Source organism: Plectropomus leopardus, chromosome 7 (assembly GCF_026936395.1).
Source record: "Plectropomus leopardus strain MGB_pleo_1.0 chromosome 7, ASM2693639v1, whole genome shotgun sequence".
Classification (NCBI taxonomy): Eukaryota; Metazoa; Chordata; class Actinopteri; order Perciformes; family Serranidae; genus Plectropomus; species Plectropomus leopardus.
Genome location: NC_142182.1, coordinates 32,214,673 through 32,228,491, shown reverse-complemented (window position 1 = coordinate 32,228,491; position 13,819 = coordinate 32,214,673). Strand labels below are relative to the sequence as shown.

Sequence of the window (13,819 nt, the reverse complement as noted above, 5' to 3'; positions counted from 1 at the left end):
CAAGAAACGACCCCCAAAATAACAAGAAATTAGTAAAAAGTTACAACAAAATTACCTGAAAAATAGCAAAAACAGAGGGGAAAAAAAGTAAAAATTAAAAGATAGCAAGCAATAACCTGGAAAGAAGTGTTAAAAAAGAGTAACAAAATAGTATATATTCTTACTATAACATAATTTTAAAAATATAATTATAATTACTATTACTTTCTGGACATTTTCCCCTAGTTTTTTGATATCTAATTGTCTTTCTCTTTTTTCACCTTTTACAAATTTCTTGCAGTTTGCTGGACGTGTTTTTATTGGAAATCAAAACAAATTTCTCATGTTTCACAGGTTTAAGTAATTGTGAAAGGCATCCGAATGCAGCACAAGAAAACTGATGTTAATACAGGTTTCAAAGGGTTAAGGAAAATTTGTGATTTAGGGCAATATACTGTACATACACCGACTTCGCTACTACTGGAAATAAAGAACATTCAAAACAACAATTTAAATGACTGAAAACTTGGTAACTTAAAAAATAATTTAATAAACTGTCAATATGTACTGAAAGAAATACATGAGACAGATAGTCCGAGGAAAAAAATCATGTCCCTCCTCCTCTTCTGCCTCTAATGGCATTCCCTCGAATCTACACTGTGGTCAACAACAACCAATCAGATCCAAGGAGTCTCTCACTCAGCTGCCAATTGTGTCATCACTCTGAGCTGCGATTTGACAGCTTTCAGTTGATACGACAAACTTGTTGACAAACAGTTTGCAACATTGTGCAGTTATGTAATCCAGTGTTCTTTTTTTTTAAGCTTTGTTTTGGTCTCTACCAACTCCTGATGGAAATAGTAGGCCCTTTAGCTGCTAAATGTTAGACAGATTAACAATTATGCTATATGAAATGCTGACGGGAGCTGTGTATGTGGGTGATAATTTTCAATAAATCACTTTAAATGACCCTGCTAACATTGTTTTCACATTGTCATTTATAATATTATAGCTGCTTTATTTTGTTTCACTTAAAGGTCCAAAGTACAGGATTTAGTGACATCTAGAGGTGAGGTTGCAGAATTGAGATTTCTCCTATGAACCAAGCATGTAGGAGAACTACGGTGTTAGATGTGAGAACAAGAAAACACATATGACCCTATCTAGAGCAAGTATTTGATTTGTCCTTTTTAGGCTACTGTAGAACATGGCAGACTTTGTGGAAGAGGACCCGCTCTGTATGTAGATATAAACTGCTCATTCTAACAAAAACAGGAGTCTTATTTTCAGGTGATCAGAAACCAGCTGTGAATATTATACACATATGCTCCTAAATCCAACATACTGGACCTTTAACCTCACAAAGTGTGAGCATAAGAGAATTAATGTTTCACATGCCCATGTTACACAATTATTCATTTATCTAAATTAATTTCCACTAGAACAACAGTAACATTTATACTTAACACTTTCTGCAGACCGATGAGAATATATTGTAATGACACACTGAAGCACAAAAATGAATGAAATTATTGTTTGCAGCCTCCACTCATTTATCCACCTGCATTCACCCCAAAACTACTGAACTAAAACAAAAGCACAGTAAGTAGTTGATCACTCTGCAGAGGCTAAGTTAACATGAAAAGGAGGTACCAGGAAGTCAACAGGTGTACATATCAAATGACTGGAGTGGTGCTCTGGATGGAAAAAAAAACATAACAAACTTTCAAAGCCAAGGCATTAAAACAACAGTCTTATTGGTTCTACGTCTCACATAACTTTGGGAGAGTTAGTGATCATGTTCACTGTATAGGATAGCAGGAGTAGTTTGTTGCCTCTTGAAGATATTGTCACCAATTTTTGCCTTGACAGTGAGATATGGCACATTTGTAATGAATAAAGAAAAGTTATTTAATGCTATCTCTGTGAGGGTTAAGAATGGCAGAAGCACAAATTATGTTACTGTAATCTCAAATTCAATGAATCAGTTAAGTTTAAATAGCTGTGAACTGGATGTGTACATTTCCCCGCCCTCTATGTTTTTCTCTGTCCAGCTGTGTTCAACAAGGAACAGTGAAATGATTGTCAGTCCAACTTCGATACAGACTGGCCTTTTGAGAGATTAGGGGCTGAGAAGGGTGTGTGTGTGTGTGTGTGTGTGTGTGTGTGTGTGTGTGTGTGTGTATGTGTGTGTGCGTCTAAGTACACACTTGCATGTGTGTGTGTTTGTTTGTGTGTCTTATTCCACCATTTCAATGCCTGGGTTGTCAGCAGAGTAATAATCTAAAATGAACACAAACAGAGGGCCGACTGTGTGCGCGTCCATCAAACATGATTCGACTTATATCATTCAAATGCACAGCTTTTCCTTTTCCGTACATGTTCCTTAAAAAAAATCATTGTGTATGATAGAACTATCCTCTTGTGGAATTGTGTAAACTGTTATTAAGGCTAAGGACAGGCAAGAAAACTAATTTGAAGGAACATGAAAGCTGAGCAAATATTTTTACAAAGATTTTTGCCTCCGAATGAGATTTGTATGCACTCACATGTGTGTGTTAATAATTAAACACTTTTAGAGGAGGAACAAAGTCCATCTGATTAACAAACAGTTAGACCAGAATGAACTTGGCTGCACACCCACACATCATATACACACATAGACACAATGAATACACTTTTTTGAAAAAGAGATTTAACATCAAATTACACACAGAAGCAGCAATTTTAAAAAAAGGTACAAGACAAACATTAAAAGTGATGTTTGTAGAATCATTAGAAGTATTACATAAGAGGTACTATTAGTCTATGTAATATATTTTACTTAATTTTCACACTTGCTGCAACACAATATGCCCTCTGGGACAAATGATAAAACTGAATTGAAGTGAAAAACTAACTAAAAATGTCGATACAATCAACGTACAAAAGCAAATAATCTCCCAGCGGTTCTACAAGATGCCGCACAGGCTAAGGAGCACAGGGATTGTGCCTACAGTGTAGCACACATACAGACACAAATAGTTAATGAAAGGAAACATGTCAATCTACACTAGAGAGTGTTAGACAGCTCGGACATATAGTCTGAGGGCTATGAAGTTTCTCTTTTTGCTTACAAGACAGGGTTACTAATGAAAGAGTGAAGGCATCACTACAGCACATATATCATTAAACACCTGAATACGGACAAAAAGACCCTCACCAGGTAGGGACTAATAAATCTAAAGAGAAGCAGAGCGGACAGAGCGGCAGAGTACCTGCGCGTAGCCAAAGCATGATGATGTCCTTGAGATGAAAGCACCTGAAACAGAAGATGAGAAGAACAATTCCTCTCTAATTTTTCACATGTTTCCCTACACGGGCTGAAAGGCTTTCTTCTGTAGACCCGAGAGTTGCAGACCAGGGTACCAAATGTGTGTGTGTGTGCGCGCGTGCATGTGTAAAAAGCATATGTGTGCGAGTGTGTGTGTGAGAAACGCTCACAGAGTGTTATAATGAGGATTATTCCCCAGTCATGAGAAAGGGCTGTACCAGGCTACCACACACAGCCCTTGTCGCACACAAGCACTGGTCGCACCGGCGGACCTGGCTCAGGAGATTACAGGAGTGACAAGGCTGGGACCGGGACACGGAGCAAGGCTGGAGAAAAAAAAACAAAAAAACGCTGCGGATGTCAGGTTGAGTTTGAGGGCCTGCACTAGACAGAGGAGACAATGGAAGAAGAAGAGTAAGACAACAAGGAGGGAAAAGAAGAAGAGAGTATAAAGGAAGGAGAGAGTAATGAAGGATGAAGATGTAGAGTCACATGAAGAAGAACCCAGCTAGAAGGGAACGTTCCCACAACATTGGCTAACTTTACCTACAAGTTGCAATAATGTTTTAACGAAAACATTTTAATCTAATGTTCAAAGAACCTTTTAAAGATGATTTTAAATAATGTTCCTATAGGGTTAAATGCTGACAGAGACCTAACATTGGAACCGCAGCGTTCTGACGATGTTTTGGTGATGTTGAGAGGTGATAGATCAGAGAATGTTCTTTCATAAAATGTCCCCACAATGTTACATGAGAACAAAGAAAGAACATTTTCATAGCAACATTCACAACATGTTGAAGTGACGAGTTTTTTTTTTATGAAAATGTAATGTAATGTTAACAAAAACAACAACAAAAACAAAACAAAAAAAACCAACATTATTAACATTTTTTGATGTTTATAGAGAACGTTAACCTAACTTTAAGAAGAACGTTCTGGGAACTAAAAGAAATCATGCTGCTGAAAACTAAAACATTGCATTGGTTGTTCGGAACATTTTTGAAACCAAAAATTGCTGGCTGGTAAGAGGGAGGAAATTTTGATTAGACTAATACAGCTCAAAATTTAGAATCAGGGCAGTAAAGAGTTTTTAACTACTGAATTGGAGACACAGCAGCTCCGGTAAACACCTGCAGTCATCATGTCTGTGCCTGAGTTACATGCATCTTTAACAATGTCTGATATATGACGCTCAGGGTGCAGACACACATCCCATTACACTCCAACACTACAGTAAACTTTTCTTTACTTTAGTAAAACAGCATCCCTTTAAGTTATCACGCACACATACAAAGACAAAAAAGTGAATTAATCTCTTGAAGTCCAGCTCAACCACAAACAGCATTCACCAGCTGAGGATTACTCAGCTGGCACTCCGGACTGATGGGAGTGAGCCACAACAATGAAAAACCTACTCGTGAAGCACTTTAAGCCTGGCTGCTCAAAAACAATACATTCCTCTAACTGCACTTCACCACTAAACCTGTAAATCAGAGGATCCGTCCAAACTTTGCTCTGTTTCACACAGGTTTTCCGAGATGGACGACAGCCTTCCCATCCATGATTCACAACCACTGTGGGAGTACAGCGGGCTTTAATGGGAATTCTGATTTAGTAGCACCTGTGATGAGTTGTTCATCTTGTAAGGGCAATATGGAGTAAGAAAGTTATTAATTTACCTTCTGACTCAGATGTTTAGGAAGTGAATGTGCTCAAAGTTTTATTCTTGGAAGATACAGTTCAAGGACAGTATCTCCTACTAAACAAGTGCATTTTAAATTGAAAGCTTTTTAGCCACATTAGCAGCATGGCTGTCGAAGTACAGTCTGCTGTCTGTCAATGTCAGGCTGTCGGTGAGCATCTGTCACGCTAGTTTTGCAGTGTGTGGCACATTTGAATTTCATTTTCTGGGATAGCAAATGGCCTGCCTAACTCTGCCTCAATGAGTAGAAGCCACTCACAGGGAGAGTAAGGCAGGTCAGACCTTTGCTATCCAAAGTCCATTTGTGGAAGTTTAATATTAGTGCTGTCCAACGATTCATTTTTAAAATTGCGATCGATTTCAGTAGCTAATCACAGTTTTTAATCACATTTTCAATTCCATCATTTCACATTTCAAATCGGTTATGAAGTCCATACTAACAAGGTAAAGCAATTCTTACTTAGTTTGTCTTGATTGGGAATCAAATTACAGCAAAAAAAAAACACATAACTTGGGTGTGTCTGTAAAGGGGAGACTCATGGGTACCCATAGAACCAACTTTCATTCAGATATCTTGAGGTCAGAGGTCAAGGGACTCCTGTGAAATGACCACGCCGTTTCTCCATTGCCAAAATATAGCCTAACTTCGGAGCATTATTTACCCCCCTTTCCCTTAAGCTACACGTGGCTTATGAGATGCACGTCATGTTTGGTATCACTGGATTCTACAGGTCTGCTAGTTTCATATAATCCCAGTATCATCTCTGTAGTTTTAAAGCTCAGCCCACTCTTAAAGACAAGAATGTCGGCTAGTCGCAATTTTGAAAAAAGATTACAGGTTATGTTTAGATCTTGACAACATGGCTTACAACATTAATGCTCACTGCCCTTCTAAAATCTTTTGTTCTTTCAATAACAGTTTGTGTTTTTATTATCTGCCATGTTGTTCTTCAGTTTTCTCTTTTTAAAGGACAAAATACAGACTACCGTCGCCCACCTGTGGGGGGAGTTATCACTTCATCACCACTGTTCGATGTTGGTTTGGTGCGTCTGGGCCTTTACCAAGCCCCCAGGAAGATCGCCAGGCTTTGAAGCGAATTTTACATAGCGGCCAAAAGTGGAATTACATCGTACAGGTCAGCTACGTGATGCCGTGGCGGCCAGAGAGACTTTTTAACATTGACTTACATTAGAAAGAGACTTCTGTAAATGAGTGGATGAATTTGTGAGCAAAATGATTCATTTCACTACCAAGACTGAATCACTTCAGTCTGATAACATTTGGGAAGATTAAATTTATTTCACTGCCATTCAAGCTAGCAAAGCTCTGAACTGGAAGTCAGCTGCTCCGCTGGCAGACGTTACCCGCTTGAGCACACTCGGCCACCGTGACTCTCTAGTGCACAAGCCTTGCCAAAACGATCTGTCTGCAAACATAATTTCCAAAAGATTGTGCATGACTGTTTCAGTTCCAATGCATTTTGTCTTCTGCTGAAAAAGCAGAGGCAGTGGGGTCAGCATTTAATCAAGTGCTCAGTTGACTTGGGATGGGGCATTACTTTGAGTAACACAACACAACAGCAATAAATGTCATGATCCTTTTATGTGCATAAATGGCTCTGTGAGCGTGTGAGCGACTGTTTGTTGTCTAAGTGAGTCACAGACGAGAAGGTCAAGTTTTGGGGGAGGTTGGTGATTTAACTGGGTTTCTCTCAACAGGGCAGCCTCTCTCCACCCTGAGTCTGCACTATCTCACCTCCTCACCCTGTCTGCTCACTGTCACTCTAATGGAGTCAAAGAGAGTGAGCGCCTGGGGAAGTCCAAATACTCGAGGAGAAACACCAGTCTCACCTCATTGTGCTTTAACAGCCAGCGGGGCTATGCCAGGAATGTACACTGTGCATTAGTGTGAATGTATACATATTTCACTAATCCTATTAAAACACAGTTTACCACTGCCAAAATCCATTATAGTGCTACGTGTGAGTGTGTGCTTCTGTGTGAGTGTGTGTCTCTTTCAGATAAAGGGCGAGATGAACAAAGATACTAATTATCTAATAAATCAAATTGAGGGCTTACTGTGTTACTTTTGGTCACCAAAGTTTACCAAATTCAAGATCTAAGAGAGAGAGAGAGATATTAGGAGTATGGTATCACTGTGGTTAGTTAAATAGGAAAATAAGCATCTAAGACGGCGCCTACTGTATACTTCTCGTGGACAAGTTGACATTTTATCCCAAGCAAAAGTGGCTGAAATAAAGCCAAAGTAAGAACATCTCTCTTACTCCCAAAGCAAGAATGTAAACACACTACATTCCCGTCAGAGTGGCAAGGAACCTCTGACAGTCATGGATGGCTGTGTATATTTAAGTCAACACTCTGTGTATACTATAATCAAGTGTTAAGTCTCTCCACAGATAACTTATTATACATAAAGCACACTATGTGTTTTATGTGCACTTGACTTCTGGCACGTTTTGACATTAAGTTTCTTTAAGAAAAAAACAACTACTTGTAATATGTGACTACTGCGGCAAGCTGTAAATCACACAGCGCAGAGAAAAACTCGCAAAATGAATGTGACAAAATGTAACTGTCCTGACAGTGAAACATTAAACGTTCTGCAGGAATATGATGATGATGATGATGATGATGATGATGATGATTATGATGATGATGATATGTATGGAATAAGGTTAATAAAGTCATGAACATTCTCAAATTGTGACAGATGAACTTAACGCAATTCAAGATCTTCAAGTCTGCAAATCAACACACACACACACACACACACACACACACACACGCACACACACTCACACAGCTAATGGCGTTGTTAGGCCTTGGCGTCTGAGGCTTCAGCCCTGAATATTTTCTAAATAGTATCTAAATATGTTAGCTATATTCATATGTTTCAACAATGAGAAAAGGCCTAATACTAATAATAAGCCTCTGATCCAATAATCTGTCATTTTTGTCATACTTGTACTTGAATAAATGTTCAATACATTGAATAAAAGTCCATTCCACAATTATTTACATAAATACATACATTTCACTATTTTTTCCACCTCTAGTCAATATATTTTTAATGACAGCATTGTCAGGTAGTTTTGTTTTTACTGAATACTAATTACTAGCAACTAGTAATATCTCTAACATCAAAATCATTAATTATATGTAAAGAGAAGGTTTTAAGTGTAAATAAGGTTCCAGAGTGTTTGAAAAAGCATCACCCGTTACACAGATCCAGGCTAAGCCCCCACTGTCCTCAAATCCTATAAACGCCCCTGCACAAGCGTTGGTAAATAAGGGATGTAATTTAGAAGAAACCAACAGACTTTTTTTGTACATGCTGAAAAAGGTTCACCAACTGAAATCAATATTACTAAAAGTCATATATTATTGTAACTTTTTCAAACTGATTTTATGGGGATGAACATAAAATTTCTGCTTTTCTGAATTGATTTTGGTTCTGTTTGCGTTATGATGAGCATCACTGGTTTAGCTCACATTGCTCATGTCTCTTAACAGACATTGTGCCACAGCACCCTTGCAAAACACACCATTTATCTTGCCTTGAATTCCTACACCCTTCCACCCCTTAACCCCACCCTCCTCCTCCTCCTCGTTTTTTCCTAGGATTCCCCGTTTAACTTGATCTGTTACCCATCACCAGCACTTTTGCTCCCAGCGCCCCTTAAACCTCAGTCCTCATGGCATTTTTTAAAAAGTTTTTCTAAGTTAAACAGCCAAGAGGGAAAGTTAAAAAACTGAGCAGTGCACGAGTCCTATAAGATCACTTGTAAATATTTCAGATATTATTATTGTGACGTTAACCACCTGCCATGTGTGGTGCGTCAGAATAGTTTAAACCAGGCTTTTTGACAATGAAGTTAGACTATACACACAATAGAAGTTAAAGTCAAAGTGGCTGCAAAAGTAAAAAAAACAAAAAACAAAAAAAACCCACATCTTTTCGGCTCTATTTGTAATTATTTGTACAATAAGTTTTAATACCGAACTGTACTGATAAATATGTATCATAATAAGACATCCTTACCTTCAAAAAATCTCTGTAACGCTTCTGTTTCATCTACCACGTCCATCCTAGCGGGTCCCACATAAAAAATCCATGAAAGTCTCCCCTTTTCCGAACGAAATCAATTCGGATCGGGGAAACTTTTCAAATACACATGACGGAGTCCAGATTATATTCGCAGTGTCGACTCTTTGTTTTAGTTCACATTAATCCAACGCTTCATGCGGAGAACTTCTTTCTCCTGTTCAGCAACTTGGCACCGGATTGACGTCCGTATTAACCGAACGCCTCCAATGACGCTACGGTTTTGGCTAAAACTTTAAAGACCGAGGTAAGTTTTTAAATTAAGGTGCCAACAAAAATCCATAGAGGAACAACGTTAAAAAGTCTGCCTTCAGGCGCACCTTCATTTCAGCTCCCGCGAGCTTCATAATAAAATGTTGGCAAAAAAAAAAAAAAAAAATCAGCTCGTGGGGAAAAAATGAAAATACGAGTCTTTCAAAAATAAAAAAAATGTGCGTAAAAGTTGGGTAAAGTTGACTCCCAGGTCCCTCCCGTTGACTCTTCCTCCTCCTCTGCCTCTCAGACAGGATGTGCGCAGCGCGGAGTCGGAGGAGAGGAGCTGAGGCAGGTGAGGGATGTGCGCCAGGCTGCTGCTGCCGGACAAAAAAACTGCCAAAAACTGTGAATGTAAAGACGCGTGCGGCTTTTTGATAGGCCTTATCCACAGCTGGTTTACCTTTAGGCATGTTTCACTTTTGTACAATCGTCTTTTATATTATATATATTGACTATGTATGAGTATCTGCAACAGGGGCGTCTCTAGGATTTGAGGACATTGGGGGATTAGCCACAAACTCAGGGGGGGTCAAGGGGGGTATCCTTCCCTGGGATGTGTTTTAATATAAACAAGCTCTTTTTTATTGTACTTTGTGCTATACAAACTTCATTTGTATAGCACATTTTATACAACAGGACAATTCAAAGTGATTTACAAAGCAATAATATATAAAAACATAAGAAAGGATACAGATTTACGATAAAAGAGTTAAGAGATAAGATATAAAAGGTACAAAAGTAATTACTAAATGATTTTTAAAAACTAAAATCAAATTCTCCATTAGAAATACAAAATACCCAAAAAAAAAACAAAACAGACAGGCATTGTTGAACATCATCTGGGAGGTCGTTCCAGGTTTGTGCTGCAGGATAACAAAACACTGCTTCACCATGTTTTGTTCTAACACTTGTGACAGTCAGTAGGCCGGCTCGATATGTCCTGACGGCCCTAGTAGGTTCATATGTCACAAGCATATGTGGATATATTTTGGCGCTGACCCATAGAGTGATTTATAGACAAGCAGCAATATTTCAAAATCAATTCTCTGAGTGATAATTGAAAGTGAAATGAAAGTAATATTGTGTAGAAACAGAATACTCAACTAATCAAATCATTAAAAATTGACTGACTAGTGGAAAAATAGTTAAATATTAATGTCAGCAGTGGTACAATGTAACTAAGTATATTATTCAAGTATAAATATGAACAGAATGACTCATTCTTAGATCTGGGGATTTTAATGATTATTGAGTCTATTCTTATTCTTGTTTGTGGCTGAAGCCTCAAACGTCCAGGCCGAATGATGCCACTGAATCTGAAACAGATAGTCAATAGAAAGAAAATAAATCTGCTACTTGGTATGTCTCCATGGATGGGGAGTGGGGCGGGGAATACATTTGTCCCCTTGCAATAAAACAGAAAAGTAGCAGAGGACTTTTATTTTGACAAGACATAAACACCATACATTGATGCAGAAAAACTACAGAGAGTCAATAAATATTCACCAAAAAGCAGGGAATTAAGTTTTTGTTTGGTGCCAAAAATGGATTGACAGCAATGGATAATTAGTATTGTTGGCCAGTGATTATTTGTCACTATGTGCAGCCATACCCAGCCAGTAATAGGACGCACTGTTGAATCAGGACTCTGCTTTTGATTGAGGTTATATGGTATAAATTGATGCATGAAAGCCACAAATTGCCAGAATGCAGGTTGCAAAGTTTGATGCCCAAACGTACCCTGCGGAGGACCCACCCCGCCTTTTCACGTATCAACCCCAATGTTAAAACGAAACCTGAGCCCTTGATAATTTCAGTCACTTTTCATGAAAAAAAAGCCAAAACCTTTGCTGGTTCCACTTTTTCAAATAGGAAGATTTGCTGCTTTTCTTTGTCATATACGTTCATACATATTTATTGGACAGGCAAATCAAGAAATTTGAGAACATCACTTTTTGATAATCAGCAATTCCTAATATAATCCATCATTTAAATATTTGTTAGTTGCAGCCATACTCCTATTTAAAAAATGTTTTCCTGTGCTCTAAAAGGACACAGAGAGGGCAAAGTCTAAACAGACTCATTGCTTAGTGTAATTTTACAACATCAGCCCATTTTTATTAATAACACCCATTAATTTCTGTTTGCCCTGATTGGGGGGGGGGGCAAACAGAAATGTGCAGCCTATTTAAATGTCTCTATGTTAAATACCCATACAGTGACAGGAGTGTTTTGTGTCAAGGCTTCCCAAGGGGAGGATTTGAGGGAATGATCCATTTCTCTCAACCTTATCAGCTGCATCCCACCCCCCCTTATAACAATGCCACTGTGTGCAGCCCCCGCAGCCTTGACGCCCACCCCTCCCTTCACCCACATGTGAGATGCTGTTGTGTTGTCTTGTTCCCCCACAGCTGGAGCATCTCCCTCTCCACCCCTCCACCCCTCTGCTTTTCCTCCATTCAACCCAAACAACGCCTCCGTTCTTTCAGCCACACTATGCAGATTGTTTCAGAGGACAAGCAAGAAAGAGAAACAGATAGAGGCTGCAGGGACAATGAAACAGCTGGCTATGCTAAAGCAGTTCATTTTGGTATTCTATATTTCTTATCTCATATAGCTCTCTAACTGCATCTGTGTGTGTGTGTCGGTGTGCATGCGTGCACGTCTGTAGCACACTTGCACTAATCTTGCATGTTGTGTTGATGTAAAGCCTGTTTAAAAGTCACATTAAAGAGACTCACCTTCTATTTGGGGATAAAAGCAGGTTCCCATGAGGTCAAATGTCAAATTTTAGGATTAAGGATTAAAAGATTCAATGATTCAAGGATTCTTCAATGTCATTCCAGCCATGCAGCACATGAAAACAACCAAATTAAGAACTAAGATCTCTGTCATCTTTCTATAAAAAAAATAAATAAATAACTGGGTTAATAAATAAGCGAGTAAGTAAATGGATAAAGTGAGCAGTGCAGTATATGTAAACAGTAAAAATCCTAAAATCTTAAAAACTGAGAAAAAAAATGATCAAAGTACCCCAAGGAATATAAAATGTCGAATATAATACAAAATATAATTAAAATATAAAAATCAGTTAGGATTAAGCTGCGTGGGTTAGGTTGGGTTAACCCTTTTGAAACCTGATCAAACTGGTTTGATTTAAAAAAAAAAAAAACCTGGGAGAAGGTAACCAGCAACTAATAAGACATGGCTCAAAAATTTGCAGGTATGGTATGAAATTATATCTGAACATTTACTTGTCTTTCACATACTACTTCCACCACTGGTCGAACTGGATCCAACTTTTTTTACATAATACAACTAATAGAATTATTTTGTTTGACTATCCCTGTCTCATAAATGACCACGTCACAGTTTGTAACGCAGACTTTCTGTCATACATTTTTAATATTCCCTTTAACAACAGAACATCATAGATTCAACAGTAACTGACCACAGGTGTCCACAGGTGTGACGGGCAACCTGACAGAGTGACGTTCTTATTCTGGCTAACCTCACTGTGACTGGGACAGCTATCCCACCGACCGTCTACTTCCTGGTGTTGCAGATGTGCATGAGGCGGGCAGACATAACCCTTAGTGATGCCTGACTTGTTATCTTGTCATATGGCTTAGATGGCATCCTGGCTATCAGCACTTTAGCCCGACTGGCCAGGTCAGTCTCACTCATTAGTTTTCATCACAGACGTTTTATATTAAACTCCATCAGACGCTGTTACTGGATTATGTGACAAGTGAGAACTCCAACAGTCTTTTTCTGATAGCTGCATAAATAATAGACAGGTTGGTAAATTACAAAGTCTGGTGTCGTACATAGATAACATACTTCATTATCATATGAAGAGACTGGCCTACATTTGACTCCCAGTCATTTTGATTGACAAGATACGTGGACGTAATTAGCCTCTCATGTGTATGTTTTGAAATACCTGACTGCTCTTCGCCTTCTTTTTGTTCACGCTTTTTTCCATGAATGGAATAAGCCCTGGTTTCTTTTTAGGACTCGTTTGAATTATTGATATGGGTGGCATTCATTCAGGTGATACTGTATACCTTGAACAATGTCGTCACATCCCCAAATTTTCCTGCCAAAATAGATCCAAGGACAATAATCCAATCTCTAAATCTGAAAAGTTGGATTTTGTTTATTCAGGTGCTGATGGCTGAAATACATTCATAAATCTACGAAGACTAAGACTTGTAAAATATTCTAGATTTCATATTTAGTCAAAATAGCAAACAGATCAGCAAAAGGTAAGAAAAATGTTTAATTTCTCTGTAGGGTCCTTTGCATGATGTCAGACACTTCTAACACCAATCTGAGCCCGTCAGTGCCAAAAACAAGCACTTAAATTGTTGCACAGTTGTCTGTAGGGATTAAATTGCAGCCTGTTTCACTGCTGCAGCTGCCACAATCTCTCAGT

General features: G+C 38.5%; 1 protein-coding gene across 5 annotated transcripts in view; it reads right to left on the bottom strand.

The window, feature by feature from the left end:
* Nucleotides 1-9,645, bottom strand: part of myrf (myelin regulatory factor) — a 34,066-nt gene extending 24,421 nt beyond the window's left edge. For 2 of the 5 annotated variants that reach the window (XM_088080520.1, XM_042496726.2), the window contains exon 1: nt 9,061-9,644. In XM_088080520.1, the coding sequence (XP_087936646.1) occupies nt 9,061-9,106 (46 nt within the window). In that variant the 5' untranslated portion in view covers nt 9,107-9,644. Of the gene's footprint in view, nt 1-3,236; nt 3,370-9,060 lie in introns of those variants that run through there. The other 3 variants (XM_088080521.1, XM_042496725.2, XM_088080522.1) reach the window with 3 other exon arrangements.
* Between the last annotated feature and the right edge of the window lie 4,174 nt (nt 9,646-13,819).